At 43.3% G+C, this 16,786-nt stretch overlaps 2 protein-coding genes and 1 long non-coding RNA gene across 4 annotated transcripts; 2 read left to right on the forward strand and 1 right to left on the reverse strand.

Moving 5' to 3' along the window:
• The first annotated feature begins 1,920 nt into the window (after positions 1–1,920).
• On the forward strand, positions 1,921–3,033 carry LOC106866437. The gene is made up of 2 exons (XR_001406797.2): positions 1,921–2,559; positions 2,850–3,033. It is a non-coding gene; the product is annotated as an uncharacterized LOC106866437 (long non-coding RNA).
• Positions 3,034–4,613: 1,580 nt separating this feature from the next.
• On the forward strand, positions 4,614–12,918 carry LOC100840129 (sphingoid long-chain bases kinase 1). 2 transcript variants are annotated; one of them, XM_010236613.3, is made up of 9 exons: positions 4,614–4,675; positions 6,079–6,594; positions 6,712–7,080; positions 7,528–7,621; positions 7,778–7,815; positions 8,641–8,787; positions 10,404–10,503; positions 10,647–11,596; positions 12,036–12,918. In XM_010236613.3, the coding sequence occupies exons 2-9, from the start codon at positions 6,199–6,201 to the stop codon at positions 12,186–12,188; spliced, it is 2,247 nt and encodes a 748-aa protein (XP_010234915.1). In that variant the 5' UTR covers positions 4,614–4,675; positions 6,079–6,198; the 3' UTR covers positions 12,189–12,918. The 2 variants fall into 2 exon arrangements, with proteins under 2 accessions (XP_010234915.1, XP_024316989.1); XM_024461221.1 differs by lacking the exon at positions 4,614–4,675 and adding an exon at positions 5,017–5,403.
• Positions 12,919–13,181: 263 nt separating this feature from the next.
• Positions 13,182–14,001, reverse strand: LOC100840436. Its single transcript, XM_003571925.4, has 2 exons — positions 13,825–14,001; positions 13,182–13,721 (listed from the first exon to the last, which is right to left on the reverse strand). Exons 1-2 carry the CDS (start codon positions 13,889–13,891, stop codon positions 13,507–13,509), a joined length of 282 nt encoding a protein of 93 aa, XP_003571973.1. The 5' UTR covers positions 13,892–14,001; the 3' UTR covers positions 13,182–13,506.
• Positions 14,002–16,786: the final 2,785 nt, after the last annotated feature.

The raw sequence follows: 16,786 nt of genomic DNA on the forward strand, positions 1-16,786 counted from the left end.
AGAATCTTTCTTAAGAGCATCAAACATTGGTCTGCAGATGATTCCATAGCCCTGAATAAATCTTCTGTAATATCCAGATAAGCCTAAGAAGCTTCTCAGCTCTGTTTGGTTCTTAGGAGCTGGCCAGTTCACAATAGCAGTAATCTTGTTGGGATCAGTAGAGACTCCCCGAGCAGAGATAATGTGGCCCAAATATTCAATTTGATGTTGTCCAAAGACACATTTGCTTTCTTTAGCAACTAACTTGTTTGCCAACAAAATTGAGAAAATTTGTTGCAAGTGAACAAGATGTTCTGCCATGGAAGTATTGTAGATGAGAATGTCATCAAAGAATACCAGAGCACATTTTCTGAGGAAAGGTGCTAACACTGAGTTCATTAATGCTTGGAACGTAGCTGGTGCATTAGTGAGACCAAATGGCATCACAACAAATTCATAATGACCTCTGTGAGTGCTGAAAGCTGTTTTATGTATGTCAGTAGAGTTCATTCGAATCTGATGGTACCCAGATCTAAGATCAATCTTGGAAAAGATGTTGGCTCCATGCAATTCATCCAAAAGATCTTTTATGATAGGAATAGGATATTTGTTCTTAATAGTTTGGGTATTGAGCTGCTTGTAATCAATGCACATACGGCAAGTGCCATCTTTCTTTTTCACAAGTATGGCAGGTGAAGAGAAAGGACTCAAGCTTGGTCTGATCAATTCAGAAGTCAATAATTGGTTCACGATAGTTTCCATAGCATCCTTCTGATGATGTGGTAATCTGTATCCTCGTTGATTCACAACTTTGTGTTCAGGAACCAAAGGAATGGTATGAGCAATTGATCTGACAGGAGGAAGTTGTGTAGGTTCAATAAATAAGTTCTTATACTTGTGCAGAAGTTGCTGTAGTGCAGGTGGAACAAGAACATGACATGTAGAACAGCCACACTAGCACCCTTTTTTAGTAACTTCTGAATTTCCTCTGTAGAAACAATACAATGCTGGGTCGGTGTAGTCTCATCAATGAAAGTTACCCAATTACCAGAAGGTGCAGTGACTGCCATTTGCCTGATGTTAAAGTCCATCCAAATAGGGTTGTATTGATTGTCTGGAGATCTAGTAGGTGGAATAGGTGTGCCATCTAAGTTAATTGGGTGACCTTGTGGGTTGTAGAGCTTGGCTGTTCCGATGGGTGGAGGATGTGGCTGGCTGGATGGGTGGGGTGTATGATGGCTGGATGTGGGGAGTAGGTGTTGGATGTTTGAGGTGGTGGTGTGGCTGTGTGTGGATGGGTTGGGTTGGGTTAACAGAGAATCAAGGCGATCAAGGCGAGTAGTAAACAGATTCATGTTGTCCTGGTTATGCTTGAACATATCAGTGATGGAATGATTGAACTCTTGCTGTACCTTTAACGTTTGCTCATGATGATTATCACTGGCGACTTGTTGGTCTCGCATCTGATCCATGGACACCTTCAGGGCCTCAAGAGCTTCAGTCATCGCCTCGATGGGACTTGCTGTTTTGGTCATGATAGGGAAGGGAGGGAGGGATACAGAAAAACAGGGATTTTACTCAACTAGCAGGAAATTAGTCGAACCTGTAGATCTCTGTCCAACCCACAAACCCTCAAATCTCTGGCGGATCAAGTTAGCCGAGGAATTTTACAGAAATATGAAATCACAAACCCTTACCAACAAAACCTCACACAGCAGATTCAAGTCCAAGGAGCGTGTGGCTCTGATACCACTATCAGATCCTGAAGAGATTACAGGAACTAAGCAAGTAGATTCAGAAGAACACAGCAAATAGGAGCACTATTTTGGTATTTTGGGGAATTTCTGATGTTTTTGGTGTTTTTAGTTTTCTCGGCCTGCTCATATTACGGCTAGAGTTACACAATAGGGAATAAGATAGTTCTGTCCTCGCGATTACAAGGCTTTATAGCCGGGAAGGTAAAGTGAGGAAGAAAAGCAGTAGCAAGCAACAGTAAGGTAAAAGGGGGCAAGGAAATGACAGCGAGAGCAGATAACGCTTGATAGCTGAAGAACGAACGCCTGAACTGACGAAGTGTTGTTGGTGCTGACAAGACGCCGCCGCCGGTCGATCTCCCCTCACCGCGCCCGCCGCCCGCCGCTGACTGCTGGATACGAGCCGCCGCGGGCCGTAGACTCATCCCTGAGCTCCTGCTGCTCCACTCCCGCCGTCGCTTGCTGCTCCAGCTCGGCCCCGCCTCCTTCTGCTCCAGCTCGGCGCCTCGCCCTGCTGTTCCAGCTCGGCGCCTCCCTCTCCTGCAGCAGCGACGCCAAGGTGAGAGACCGTCCCCCTTCTGTTGCCTGCTATTCCTCTGTGTTCCTTGTTCTCTCTGTAGCCTTTGTCCGAAATTGTCCACTGGAGAGGAGCCGCTGCCCCCTGCTGCTGCAGTTCGTTCTGCTCAATTCGGCCCCGCCGACCGCTGGAGAATCATCCCCAACATCTTGCTGCTCCACTCAGCCCTGCCCCCTGCAGCTCCAGTTCGTGCGCACCTCCCCCCTGCCTGTTAGCTTCCTGCCTTGCCATCAACAGCAGCTAGCCAAGGTGAGACGTCCCCCTCGTGTTGCGAGTGATTTTTCTTTGTTCCCTGTTCTTGTGCAAAATGATGATGATTTTGCTCCTACCTTGTCTGAAATTAGTGCAAAACGATGATGATTTCCAGTGATTTGGCACTCACGTTGATATATAAACTTGTGTGGATGTGTTAAAAATATTTGAGATGTGAATATGTGCAATTCTTTTGTCTAAATGCTCACTATTCTCTGATGTATATATGGGATAAAATATATATACTTGTTATATATACTTGTACTAATTCTTCAATATATTCACAGATTCACAATGTCGCGACGGATGCAACTCGTGATATAATTGCCGACGCTCCGACGGTCCCAAGAGAGCATGACTGTAATAGGTTAAACTAATGTGCTACCATGATGACAAATATTTTGCAACCGAACGATGTGAAGAAAATATAGTTGCAGTAATCTATGGTATAAGGTGTCAAAATTATTGTCATGTGTATACATTGTCTGATGGAGTGAAAAAGGATCATCTGCACCAAACAACAACTCTTAAACAACTAATTTACAATTAAAACAGTCAGCACTAATTTAGAGTTAAAATAGTACAGTCAACACTAATTTACGGTTAAAACACTATAGTCGGCACTAATTCCAAATCTACAGAACTATAGGGTCATTTCAGCACATTTTAGTTACACCTGCAGCCGGACTAGCCGCACAAACAAACAGTCATCAGACAACTTCAAACTTCCAGCTGCAGCTGGCAGCCACAGCTGATTCAGAAATCTGCAGCCGTGAAGCTGCAGCCCAAACAAATACAACCTTAACTTGATCAGGGGAGAATCCCACTTGAGTCTTCCAGCTTGACCAGAGGGGTTTTCATGGAAGCATCTTGCAATTTCGAGGGGATCTCTTTTTTTTTTTCATTTGGTTGAGTTAGTAGGATTTGCTTTCGAGTCAATTGCACAAACACCATATTCAGGTAGAGTTATAACATTTCGTCACGACTTTTAACATTATTTTTCTTCATAAAACAACATATGTGATACTAGTTATAACAAAATGCCCGAATCTCTTGCTTGATAGCGTATCCGACACGTCTGGCCATAGGTAGGCCTATATAGGCGTTAATGTGGACACCATGATGAACTGGACACGAGTCCCCACCTGTTAGCCTATTCTTTTTTTTACCCTTGCCTCATCTTGTTTTGCCCAATATGGATTGAAAGCCAACCAGACAATAACATGGCGCACGAAGCGGACGACCCATCGGATCTCAGGAGGTTCTCACGACACGTGCAACAACATAAACGGTAGGATAAAGTTGACAATGTACGTAATTCACATAAAGTCCATAATAACCATTAGTATAGAGTTAAGATTGAAATTAGGCAGTAGTAATTTATTTGCATACGAGATTCATGCAGTGTGCACGGACGAGCACTCATGTAAATGCAAAATGGATTCATTTGGACAGGAGTTGCGTTTCGCGTGACTGAAGAGAACCAATCGACCTCATCACCATAAGGGGTCAAATTCGCTGCTGCTAAGTTGGCTGAACCTGCATTGAAATTGATGTCGTATATAAAAATCAGTAAAATGCATTTCTTGAGTCGTGGTTAAAAGAACAAATAAATAGACAAAGTATACAGAGGAAAGAAAATGATTTCGTGAGTTCAGATGTATTCGGATTTCGGAGACCACATGGCCACAACCACACCTGCCGGTCTGCGCTCTCTTTCTCCCCTTGGGCTGGAGCCCCGGCTCTTTCTCCTTTTCTTCTTTTTCCTGTTTGAGCCGCACCCCTCCCTTCTGGCCCATCTCGCTGCCGAGCGCCCCAAGCCCCTTGATCGTCTTCCTCCTCGCGAGAGCGCCGCCACCGCTCCCTCCTCCTTCTGGCCCATCCAGCTGCCGAGCGCCCCAGCCCCCTCGCGCGAGCGCCGCTACCGCCGGTCGATCTCCCCTTCGATTCTCTCGCTCCCGACCGTTTCTCCTCCCATCACCCCACGAGCCGATTCCGCTCTTTAGCTCCCCGTTTCATCTCCTTAATATCCCCCAATTCGTAACTGAGGCAAAAATCAAGGCAGGGCGGCCGCCCTACCTTGCCCTACTGGGTCCTCCGCCCATGTGATGAGGTACTGCTGCTCATGTTGTGGGCAAATCCTTTGCTCCTGCCATGTGGAATTGTGTATTGCCACGGGAATTTCGTGCATAGCTCTAAGGTTTTATTTTTTCACCTAGCAGAAGATACCCTTGTGATTTTTGAACTAGGATATGTAGACTTTTACTGCCATTGTTTAAAGTTCAGCTGTCTGTCCTTACCACAGCTGTTAGTGACACCTTTAAAGCTGGAATGGGACACACTTTGTTAGAAGTTGCTTGGCACCTTCCAATGAAAATTGCTTGCCTTCAGATTGCTCAAGTTAGGTAGACAAACCTTTTCGCTTTTTTGTATATTTTTCAATAGCCATCCCAAGTTGTACCTAACATGATGTTCCCTTAGGTTGCTTTGTAGTCTTTTCCTTAGTCCCTATCTATTGGTTAGAGACCCTTAGAAGCATTTCCCAACTGTTTTTAGCGTTCCCTTGCTAGATATGCTGTATGAAGTATTGTGTTCAGAAGTCATGACACTTACGATAGTATTATAAATGTCTGGGCTTTGATGACCAAACCTGGGGCATGCAAATGCTATATGATAGTTTTTTTTCCTCTCCGTCATCTAGATTTTAGAGTATACTAAGTTAGGTTAAATGTATGTCTGTATCCGTTCGTCTAGAAGTTACTATTTCCCAGTTGACTGACCAGTGTTAGTATTACAATGCTGTATGAAAGCACTACATCGGGTAACCTGCAATCCTGGTGGGTACGTCATCCATGGCACATGCTTGTTATGTTATGCCAGGTGTTCAGTTAAATACCATATCCAGTGTTTGAGTTCCATTTATCAAATGTTTGTACACCTGGTGTAGTTCAAATAGAGATTATTGGCAAACGGTGGCGAGGCCTGTTCTAAACGGTTTTGACTCAAACCGTGTAATCCATTAGTTCATTTCTTTGAGCTAGATTGGCAGCCTGCGAATCAGATTGTGAAGAGTTTTGTACTAATCCTCCCTTGCAGCCGGTTCCCATGGATCCAGCTGGACCCGTTTTTGAACAGCCCTAACGGTGGCTATTTACTTTTTTGGATCTAGAAACCCTGACCTGTAGGGTCAGTTATGGATAAACATAACTATACTCAGTCCTCATTCATGATGCATTAACATGTTTTAGTCGGGTAAAAATTCTTTAGGTTTGTATACTTTCTGAGACTCTGAATTCATTGCACTTTGATCAATTATTGACAGTCACTTCTGATACTACATACTAAGGCGCATATCTGTTACTCCCTCCGATCCATATTAATTGTTTCAAATTTGCCCAAATATTGATGTATCTATGCCTAAAAAGCGTTTAGATACATGTAATATACCGACAACTAATATGGATCGGAGGGAGTATATCACTATATGGTTGATGTTCTGTTACATGTATTCTGCAGGCTTAGTCATACATGGCTTCCCATGAACTTCGGAGAGTGATGCCTTTGTTCTTGTATGGTTTTCCTTAACATGTAGCTCCAATGTTATTCTTGTGCTGCATTTATTCTTAGAAGACGGAGATGCAGAAGTCTGACAATCACGAGCAGAAACTTACATCACCAAGGGGACTGATCCATAAAGTTTTTCGTCGTACAAATAGCAGGCGATCTCCAACTGCAGCAGAGCAAGACCCTTCTCCTGTATTTCCAGAAACAAGCAATGCTAAATTCTTGAAGCAAAATAATTCAGAAGATGCTATCAAGGATCAAGAAAAGGCGAGCACGCATGATAACCGAATTGAAGATGAGAAGTCTGATTTGTTAGGATATGAAGTCTGCTCTGGGAAGCTTACATTAGATTACAAAGGTAGAAGTGTTTCAGCTGAACAGTCTAGCGGCAACTGCTATGATGCTAGGCTCACCACTGAAGCTTTTGTATGGGGTTCTAACATCCTTAAGCTTGAGGACATTGTATCTGTAAGTTATTAGCTCACTGACTTCAGTCTGCAACTTGCATTTATGTGTTTCTAAACTTTTACCGCAAGCATATTACATCAGAGCAATTCTAAGATCTTGATTAACTTAACCCTACAGGTATCATACAATTCTGGACTCCGGCATTTCACTGTGCATGCATGCCCTCTTGAAAAAAGATCCATTGGTCTTTCCTGCTTTATGAAGCCTAGAAGATCCCAAAAGGACTTACGATTCCTATCTGCAGCTCCCCATGAGGCCTTTCAGTGGGTTAATGGTTTTGCAGATCAACAATGCTATGTAAATCTGTTACCTCACCCCATGGCATCTAGCAAGAAGCATTCTTCTGAACTCATTCCATTTGATGCCATGCTTGATCCTTATGTGAAATGTCGATCTCCACCAAAGATACTTGTCATCTTGAATCCTCGATCTGGACATGGTAGATCTAGCAAAGTTTTCCACGGGAAAGTGGAGCCCATATTTAAGGTATGTCTACTAAGTAGAAGCATGTGTCTTATCTCGAGATCACATCTACTTGGGTGGTTGCCAAAGAGAATCTTAATTCAGCTGATGAGCATGCTTTGAGGATTAAGTTTAGTAGGGCGACACTCCTGTTCAAAGGTGGTTGCTCGAATGATCTTCGCTCAACTTAAAAACCTTTTTTGATTTAAAAAGATACTCAAAAACTTGTTTCTGTGTATGGTTATCATATTTCCTTGTTTACCATTTGTACCTGCCATACTGAGCAATTTAGTGTAAGTGTTTAACTGACAAGATGACGAACTAAAAAATTACCAAGTCACGTTGACTGTTATATCGTTGAGAGTGGTCAAATACAATGTTAGGATCACGCTGGTAGGATACATGATTCTACAAGATTTTTTATTGTTACAGTTCAATTTTTTGTTTAATAATAATAAGTGTTAGAGACAGCTTGCAGGTTTCAAGATGGAAGTGGTTAAAACTACACATGCCGGTCATGCAAAATCTCTTGTTTCAACTATCGATTTCAGTACCTGTCCAGATGGTATATTCATCTTAACATCTTTCCTGTGTATTCTACTCCCTCCGATCGATAATAAGTGTCTTGGATTTAGTACAACTTTACAAAGTTGTAACACTTATTATGGATCGGAGGGAGTACATTTGATCATCTGAATCACCTTTTGCTTGTACTTGCTAGGAATTGTATGCGTGGGTGGCGATGGAATTGTTAATGAGGTTAGTATATTAACTACATGCATATTCTTCTTTGTTGGCCTCTCTTGTGTAATTTTTTTCTGTAGTGTAATTGGTGTACCAACTAGAAAAGATGATCTTAGTGACAAGTCTCAATCCATCTTGATTTTGTAAAATTCCTCTATGTAGTGAATATCAGTTTCATTCGTAACAGCAACCCAACAATGAAGATTGTTAATGAGGAATGTAGAATACTCAGGATTTTTTTTAACTCCCCAGCCAATTTTTTTTGAAGAAAGTGACACAAAAATAAATTATGCACCTCTATTTTGTTATCAACCTTTTAGCTCCCCAACTTGACCTACTCCATTGGGAATTACTAGGTTCGATGAGCCCATATAGGGACATAAAAAGTTTGTTTAGAGGAAGGGACAGTTAGCATACATCATATTTTGCTTTGTTACGCCGCAACAACTCAGAGTTCATAAAATATGGTTTTGCATGTCCTCCCCCCCCCCTCCTCCGGCCTTTTGCACATACCTAGATGGGCTTATTCTTTTCTTTTTAAATAAAATTGCTGTTGGGGTTTCCCTGCGGTTTACAATAAAAAAATAGAGTTCATTAAGCCAAATCAAGTTACTGGGTTTTGTACATGTTCAAAAGTTTTAAATTGTTTTGGTGGCACTACTGACTTACTTTAACATTTGAGGGCCATGTATGTTTTCTACCATCAAACCTTGTGTATTGTCATGAGCAGTTGATGAACCTGTTTGTTTGCTACTTTTCTTTAAGTCACCCTCTCCTTGTTACCGAAATAGATATGCATATGCCAACTACAGTTGATGCAATAATCAGCTTATTCTGTAGGTGCTCAATGGTCTTCTGTGCAGAGATGATCAAAATGAGTCAGTCTCCATTCCAATCGGTATAATACCTGCAGGGTCTGATAACTCACTAGTGTGGACAGTCTTGGGTGTTAAAGATCCAATTTCTGCGGCATTGTCAATTGTCAGGGTAAACAACATTTTATTTGCTAAACTTGTGATTTTATGTATATGTGTTGACCCCCCTTTGAAAGTTTACATATAACTACTTACTGAAGAGCCTAAATGTTACTCCCTCCGATCCATAATAAGTGTCGCTGATTTAGTACAACTCAACTTTGTACTAAATCTTCAACGCTTATTATGGATCGGAGGGAGTACTTATCATGCTGGGTAGGATACCTCATGTTCTTATATATATTTGGCTATTCGTTCCCTGATGTAAAAATAATAACAGTGAATTAGGTTCAGCTAAATCCCAACAATTGTGGTTAATGGTGCCTGTGCACTATGAAGACACTGGTACCCTCGATGTCTTCCTTCCCATTTCTTTTATATGTAATATTCATCTTTCCTTTCAAATTGACAGGCCCCTCTATGGCTCGAATGGTCTTGGTACTTTTCCATGAGCACCCTACTATTAGCTTCATGTTGGAGCTTCACCCAAATTTGCATGACCACAACATGTCCTATTGTTGATGCTCTCATATTATTTCTCTTTTCTCTGTTTGTCTATATCAGGCAGCTAGCACTTGCCTAGACAATCCATCTTCCTCACATGATCACGTGTGAGCTACTTCTTTCCATTGCTCATTAGACTTCCATGCCATCCCTCCACCATGGACTTATGCAGTGATACTCCCTCAAAAAAAAAAGACTTATGCAGTGATACAGCACCGCTCCTCCCGCACCTCTATGTTTCATTGTAGCTATTCTGCATGACTGTTTTACTGTGCTCCTCACTAATTGGGTTCACCTGCGTTCTTGAATTTGAATGCCTTTGCTGAATTGTTAACGGGTAGCACTGTGTGGTCTGAGCTGTCTGAAGTCTGTTTTATGCATTGCTCCTCACCCTGCCATCTCCAAACGTGCTAGTGTGTGCCACTGGGCCATCCTAGTACTACTCTTGACTCTTTGTATCACTGGCAGGCCTGATCACTGGGCCATCCTAGTAAGCTATTACCATGCTACCACCCTTTGTTACCACAGTGTTGCTCCAATGCTATTCCTTTGTGTGGTTAAGTGGCTTGCAGTAGTGCATTTTAGTTGCCAAACCTCCCCATTTCATCACTTGAAGTGTCAGTTTCACCTGCCTTAGTTGATACTGGCTGCTACTTAACACCTCCTTTGTCTTAGTTGATGCTGGCTGCTATCTAACACTTCCTCAGAGATGGTTCTTGTTACTTTGTTACTCAATTCTGGTGTATTCACGTTTTTAATTGCAACACGTGCCGGTTTTGTTGAAAGGACTTTTGTATCATATATCAACTTATGGAAATTTGACACTCTTTCCTATAGTTACTCATTAGGGGGAACATAGATGGACAGTCCATCTTTTTTGCTCTGGTAGAAATTAGCTTATAGTATTGGGAAAAAACTTATGTAACAAGTTTAATGTTGCATAGGAAAAAACGTGACATGGTCATTTTATAAAAAGTGAAAATCTAGGAGATGCCACCATATAAATTTTAACTGTTTCATGTCGATACTAACTATTGTGCAACTGCATCGTCAACTTATTATGTTCCATGTAATGTTCGTTCAATTTTTCTTATATAATTTTCGTTAAATTGTTTGTGGTCGCAGGGAGGTTTTACACCTATTGATGTTTTTTCTGTTGAATGGATTCAGAGTGGCACTACTCATTTTGGAACAACTGTATCATATTTTGGTTTTGTTAGCGATGGTAACCACATATTTGACATTTCAGAATTTTTCTTCTTTTTGGTCATCTAAAAGTTACCTTCTTGAACTAAATCCTTTGGTAATTTCTAGTTTTCCTTGCTCAAATGTGGACTACAAAAGTGACTTCTCATTTATCCGTTGCAGTTCTTGAACTCTCAGAGAAATACCAGAAGCGTTTTGGTCCACTCCGTTACATTGTAGCTGGTTTTCTGAAATTCTTGTGCTTGCCCAAATACAGTTTTGAACTGGAGTACCTTCCAGTATCGAATGCTGATGGACCTGAGCATAAAACTGTGGAAGGGCAAGAAAAGGTTGACACATCGGACCTCTATGATGATGTAGTTCAGAGGTCAAGAGCAGAATGTTTACCACGTGCCTCAAGTTTATCTAGCATTGATTCGGTCATGTCTACAAGTATAATGTCTGGGGGAGAACCGGAGGTTTCTAGTCCCCATGCTAATAATGAACCCTCTGAACTTGTCCGTGCACTTGACCCGAAATCAAAACGCCTGTCATTAGGGAGGACGAGTACTTTCAAAGAACCAGAAGAAGTGCTCCATCCTCAGGCCTCGACTCCTAGTTGGTGTAGATCCAAATCAAAGTCAAGGACAGAAAAAGCATGGCCAGGTTTGACTACTACAAATGATACGAAGTCGTCTAGGGGCACTACAACGCATGATAAAGAAGACACATCGTCCACAGTTTCAGATCCTGGACCTGCATGGGATACAGGACCCAAGTGGGATATGGAACCTAAATGGGATAATCAACATAACTGGGAATCTGAGACTCCCATTGAGCTACATGGTCCATCAGATGACATCGAGCTTGGTCTGACTAAGGAACTGGTGCCAAGCTTAGATGAAAGATGGGTTGTTAGGAAAGGGCGTTATCTTGGTGTATTGGTTTGCAACCATTCATGCAAGACTGTGCAGAGTTTAAGTTCCCAGGTTGTTGCTCCCAAGGCTGAATATGATGACAATTGTCTGGACCTGCTGTTGGTTGGCGGAAGTGGGAGGCTGAGGTTATTAAGATTTTTGGTGCTTTTGCAGTTTGGAAAACACATTTCTCTTCCACATGTCGAATATTTAAAGGTATGATATGGCTCCTTATCTTCATCGAGCATCCAATTTTACTCATCACAAAAATATTCAATTTTACTATATTTTGATGTTAAAAAGTGTCCAATCTACTTACGTACTCCTATTTCATTAATTTCGGGAAACTTCTTTTTTGGTCTTGGCTCGTTCCATAATACCGTTTCTTGTCACTCATATTCCTTAGCTACAAAACTATTTGGGTTTACTTAAGTGTGTAGCGATAATATTTATCTTCATGTTCTTGAACCATTAAACCATTTGATGGTACCTTGCATGGTGAAAGAAAAATCTAGAAAGTTTGAACTGCTAACTCTTATAGTGAAATTGTCATGGTTTTGCTCGGACCTGTCATGTTCTTTGTATTGTCCATCCATACAAGTTTGCTGATAACTGTTTTGTTTGTTCCTTAGCTCACTTTTGTTCTAAATTTCAGGTAAAATCCGTGAGACTCAAGGCCGGCCCAAATACACATGATGGATGTGGTATTGATGGTGAACTACTCCATGTCAAGGGGCAAGTTCGCTGTAGTTTGCTACCTCAGCAATGTCGCTTGATCGGCAGGCCAGCCCAAAACCCTGTACAGTAGCTGTAAATACATTACTCTGCATCCTGCAGCCCCAAGGTCTGCCTGGAATCTTGCACCTGTACCACCGGCAGTGTCGTGGGATTTGTGTCCCGTGTCCAGAACAGCAGTGCTGACAGACAGGCACGCAGACCCAGGGATGTACATATGTGCCTGTGATTAGTAAAAGTGCTGGATGGTGACATTTATCCAAGAAATGTAAAGCCTATCAACAACCTGTTGTGCATCTGTTCTTTTCGCCTTTACTTGAGCTGATATCTGATGTAGCCATCCTGATCAGTGTACTTGGGGTTTAGAACATCACAGCGCTCACCCCAGGTATGTGCGGTTGTTTGGCTGTCCCTGTTTGTGCTATTGTCTGGAGGTCCCTGCTGCCGGCAACATGATGCTTGTTAGCCCCCATTAAAGGGACAAAGCACCTCCGATGCAATGTCCCTGATCAGTTTGTAGTGTTTACAGAAGTGTGAATAAGGTTTTCTATCATGTCGGGTTCCCAGTACAGTATAGGATTTGAACGACAAGAAAAAGGAAGAAGATATTTGTAGTGCTGCTGCCTCTTTCACCTTGTAACTCTTTTTCACCTGTTTATTGTGATTGTGATGTATTAAGTTGTAATTTGCTCGAATTGTCTGCCATAAACGACTTGGATCATATAACTTGTTGAAGATAAACTTGCCGATATGTTTTGTGTGTTGTTCTCTGCTGGGTAATAAGAAACATGGTTTGATGTATCGTTCACATGCCTGATTCTTTCTCGGGTCTGCTATTGTTCATTTCGATCGTGAAGCATGGAGTGGTTCCTTATTTTATCATCTTGTTCATGAGAACCATACAAGCCCTGCAAGGCTGTTAGCGCAGTCAATCCGCTCTTCCCTGTCATCCTCTGGACAGGAAGAGAACAGTGGACAAACAGTACGCCTCTGGCAGGTAAGTGGCCGTCTGATAATTGCAGGCATGAGCAGCGAGTTGGTAGCACGACCGAGATCCCTAAAAAGGAAAGCCAAAAGGCAAATGCCACGGGAACAAAAGGCACCTGACGACGATTCTTTTGGATCTCAAAATCCATATATGGCTAGCTTATGCTGTGCACCACAAAAGGCAGGAAGGAAGGGACGAAGAAGAAAAGCAACCGACCGTGATAGTGCAGGTGCAAATACCCAACGACGAAATACACAGCTCGTACTAGTTGTACTACTGCAGCCTCTACTACCAACTCAGTACATAGGGAAGGAACAAAAAGCCGGGAAGAATCAACAACGGGCTGCTGCTGGTTTGGTTAAGTGACACGGGAGAGTCAAGACGTGGACCGGGGCATGAAGAGCTAGCACTTGCAGTTGCAGCCGCGGCCGGCGCCGGCGAGGAGGCCGAGGGAGACGCAGCGTCCGCCGCGCCGGCAGCCGCCGTAGTGGCAGAGGTCCATGCAGGCGCTGTTGGCCGCCGCGTCGCCTGGGTCGCACTGCTCCACCGGGATCGTCACCCCGCACGCCACCCCCGACGGGTAGTCCTCCACCCACGCCGCCTCCGCCACCAAAGCCACTGCCAAACCACACAAAACAACACAAGTAAGCACTTATATATATCAATCAGACCGCCGCTGCTGGCTGAATCGATCATGATCAACAATTGTTGATTAATTTACCGGTGGCTAGAGTGGCCATGAGGACGAGGAGGAAGAAGCTCCGGGCGGTATGATATCCTCGAGCCATTCTGTTCCGACACGCCTGGGAGCTGACGGCTCTCTGCTGCTAGCTGCATGACGGTCTTGGTCTTGGGTTGGGGGTGCGTGTTTTATAGGGAGTGAGAGCCTAGCTGTGAGGTGACGGCCGAGGGAAAAAGGGTGTCAACGGGGCAAGTACATGTGACCGATGTGACACAGAAGGATGCGGCCGCGGGTTGCTGCCTTGCTGTGCTGGGGTGGAGGTCGTTAATGATAGTATTAGTGTATGTAATCCTCCAGGTACTATCAAGTTGTAAGGGTGGTTATGGTTGCATAATTGGTTAGTTGCATGATTTCGACGCGCATATCTAGCGTGCTTTTGCTAGATGATTAAAAGGAGGATCGCGTGTAGCACTGATTAGGATTCATGCCACTGCACGTCTGTGTGCGCGCTCACTTGATTTAGACTAGCGCACAGCTTTGATTGGTCAAAATAGATTCGAAGAAATCTACTGGTGTATCATGTACCAATGAGGCAACCCCTTTTGTTTTTAAACTCCTTTAATTGAGAAAAAAAACATGAATTTACAGCCGAGTGCTAGTGTAAGCAGCCTCTTTGATTAAAGCATTTCAGCGCCGCATTCAAGATTTGTACGAATTATTTTGCACTACCTTTTACAAGATTTTTTTATTGGCTCCGACCTCTTAGAAAGGTTTCTATTTTTTTTCTACTGATTCTATGACTCAGTTTGGCAGTGCTGAACTGTTTTGTGCTGAACTTATTTCTAATTTGTTGTAGAAAAATAAACAAAAGAGTTGGTTAGCCAAACGAAAAAATAGTAAAATGTTAGTTGGAAAAGTTGGATTATCATCACCCACCTCAATGCCAAACGCAGCCTAAGGACATATTAACCATACGTTAGAGAGAGAACCGATATTCAAAATCGCTATGATCAACAAAAACTACATCCATACGGATCAATTAAGACTCGTGCATATTCACAATCACCAATTTAATCAAGGAAGCATGTACTATACTGCACAAAAAATATATCATTAGATTTGTATTTGCAGGAACAAATTTTTAATGACACATCTTTTGTGCTACATGTATAACGACTCACATTCCGCTAGTTAAATTGATTATCAACCTAAACGGATGAATAATTGATACTCTGTATATAAATCCAAGTCACTTATTTCATGACGGAGGGAGTATTAGATCGATCACATGCTTCCTGATTAGCGATTAAACAAGCAATGCCCCCATCAACTTTCTACGTCTGCATGATGTCGCTAGCTAGCTCGAACGAGCGGACTAGCCTGATCGAGCCTCCCCGAGCGACATATAGCCGGCCCAAATCCACTGGCGTCCGCGGCACAATGATGCGCAGCAGATACGCCCTACTACCTTCCCGGGGTCGTAATGAATTCCCGGCCCAGGCTAGCTAGCCATCTTTGTCAGCTCGATCGGCCACTCGGACATCGACCCAGCCGCTGCAAATAAAGCGGCCGATCGGCCACGGCGCGTGTTCCTCGTTCGGGCGCGTTCCCCTAACTAGCTATACCCAATCTGTCGCGCACGCACGCACGCACCATACTCCTAAAAGGACATAAACTAGCCAATGGTTCCCAAGGGTCGTGCAGCGGCATGTAGCTAACACACTGTCGAAATCGAAATGTTTGTTTCATGTCGACCGGTCGCTTTTACCGATTTTTTGTTAGCGGTCGAGTCGATGGATCGATCCTTAGGTAGCTAGAGCTTAGCTTATCCTCGAAAAGGAGAAGCACGGACAGGGAAAGGGGTCGAGCCTCCACTTGGCGCGCTGCTCTGGCTAGCTAGCCAGTTGCTCGCTTATCGGAGTTATCTCTAATGCATCTCTTTTCCGCGGAGGGGAGGATAACGTCGCACTTGCGATTAGAAAACGGGATCCTGCCCCCTCTCCGTATCTCCGCTCCCGATCGAGATCGAGTCTTTTCGCACACTCGGTCGGTACATCTATATTATCTCGTCCCTTTTTCATAATAAAAGGAACTACATGTACATTCTAGCTAGTACATCTCGGTCGGCACCAACATCCCTGAAAACACTATCCTGCGTGACCACCGACCTTGCAGACAGCCCTTCTCCAAGCAACTTGTACCATATGCCGATGCCAATATGTTCGCCGGCGCTGCAATGATACGAGAACCACCAGTAGAGCAGTAGAGCGTGCGTGCATGACAGGTTACCAGATTGGTAAGATCGGCATGATCATGGAGTTTTTGCCCTGATCGAGTCTTCACTCAAATGATCGTCATTGGCTGCAAATTGTACATACAGAGCCCTATAGCAACTTGTGTTTCCCACTAGCCGTAAAGCAGAACTCACTCACTACTTCACCCCTTGTTAATGTTAATTATAGAACGAGTAGCCGCGCAAAAGAAAAGAGAACATAGTTAGTGCCTGATCAGTACGTTTGGTCTGAAAGATGCCGCGGCATTAATTTTCTGAGAACGACAGCTCCATTAGCTGGGGATAACGGCATGCGCGCTCCCTGTGGGTGGCATCAAGACGCTGGTGTCGAACGGTGTACATCAGTCAACCTCTGTTGTTGGGATCGATCGATCGCATATAGGCATATAGCGTAGGCTGGATCCATCGTGAAAGGTACGATAGACATGTGTGCTCAGAGAGCTCCATTCACTCAAAGTAATTCACAGCACAAAATATGTTGAAGTTTTTCTGAGTTGTCCTTCTTTCCCCGTAGCTTCTGGATGAATTGGTTCGGTGCATAAAAATCTTTATGGCATCAGATTCAAGAGATCTCGAGTTCAAGACCCGACGGACGCAATTAAATTGCGATACACTTGGAGAGTCTGCATACAAAAGCCCTCAAAGACAAAACAAAGAGAAGGTATGAATTTAATCCGGTTCTCTTGGGGCAAGGCCTGAGGGCATCTC

The sequence above is a fragment of the Brachypodium distachyon genome, chromosome 3 (genome assembly GCF_000005505.3).
Source record: "Brachypodium distachyon strain Bd21 chromosome 3, Brachypodium_distachyon_v3.0, whole genome shotgun sequence".
Classification (NCBI taxonomy): domain Eukaryota; kingdom Viridiplantae; phylum Streptophyta; class Magnoliopsida; order Poales; family Poaceae; genus Brachypodium; species Brachypodium distachyon.

Coding starts and splice junctions, on each gene's coding strand:
- LOC100840129 (XM_010236613.3), top strand. CDS start 6,199: ATGCAGAAGTCTGACAATCACGAGCAGAAACTTACATCACCAAGGGGA. Junction 7,622..7,777: donor TTTCAGTACCTGTCCAGATG/GTATATTCATCT, acceptor TGTACTTGCTAG/GAATTGTATGCGTGGGTGGC. Junction 7,816..8,640: donor GCGATGGAATTGTTAATGAG/GTTAGTATATTA, acceptor CTTATTCTGTAG/GTGCTCAATGGTCTTCTGTG.
- LOC100840436 (XM_003571925.4), bottom strand. CDS start 13,891: ATGGCTCGAGGATATCATACCGCCCGGAGCTTCTTCCTCCTCGTCCTC. Junction 13,722..13,824: donor CATGGCCACTCTAGCCACCG/GTAAATTAATCA, acceptor GTGGTTTGGCAG/TGGCTTTGGTGGCGGAGGCG.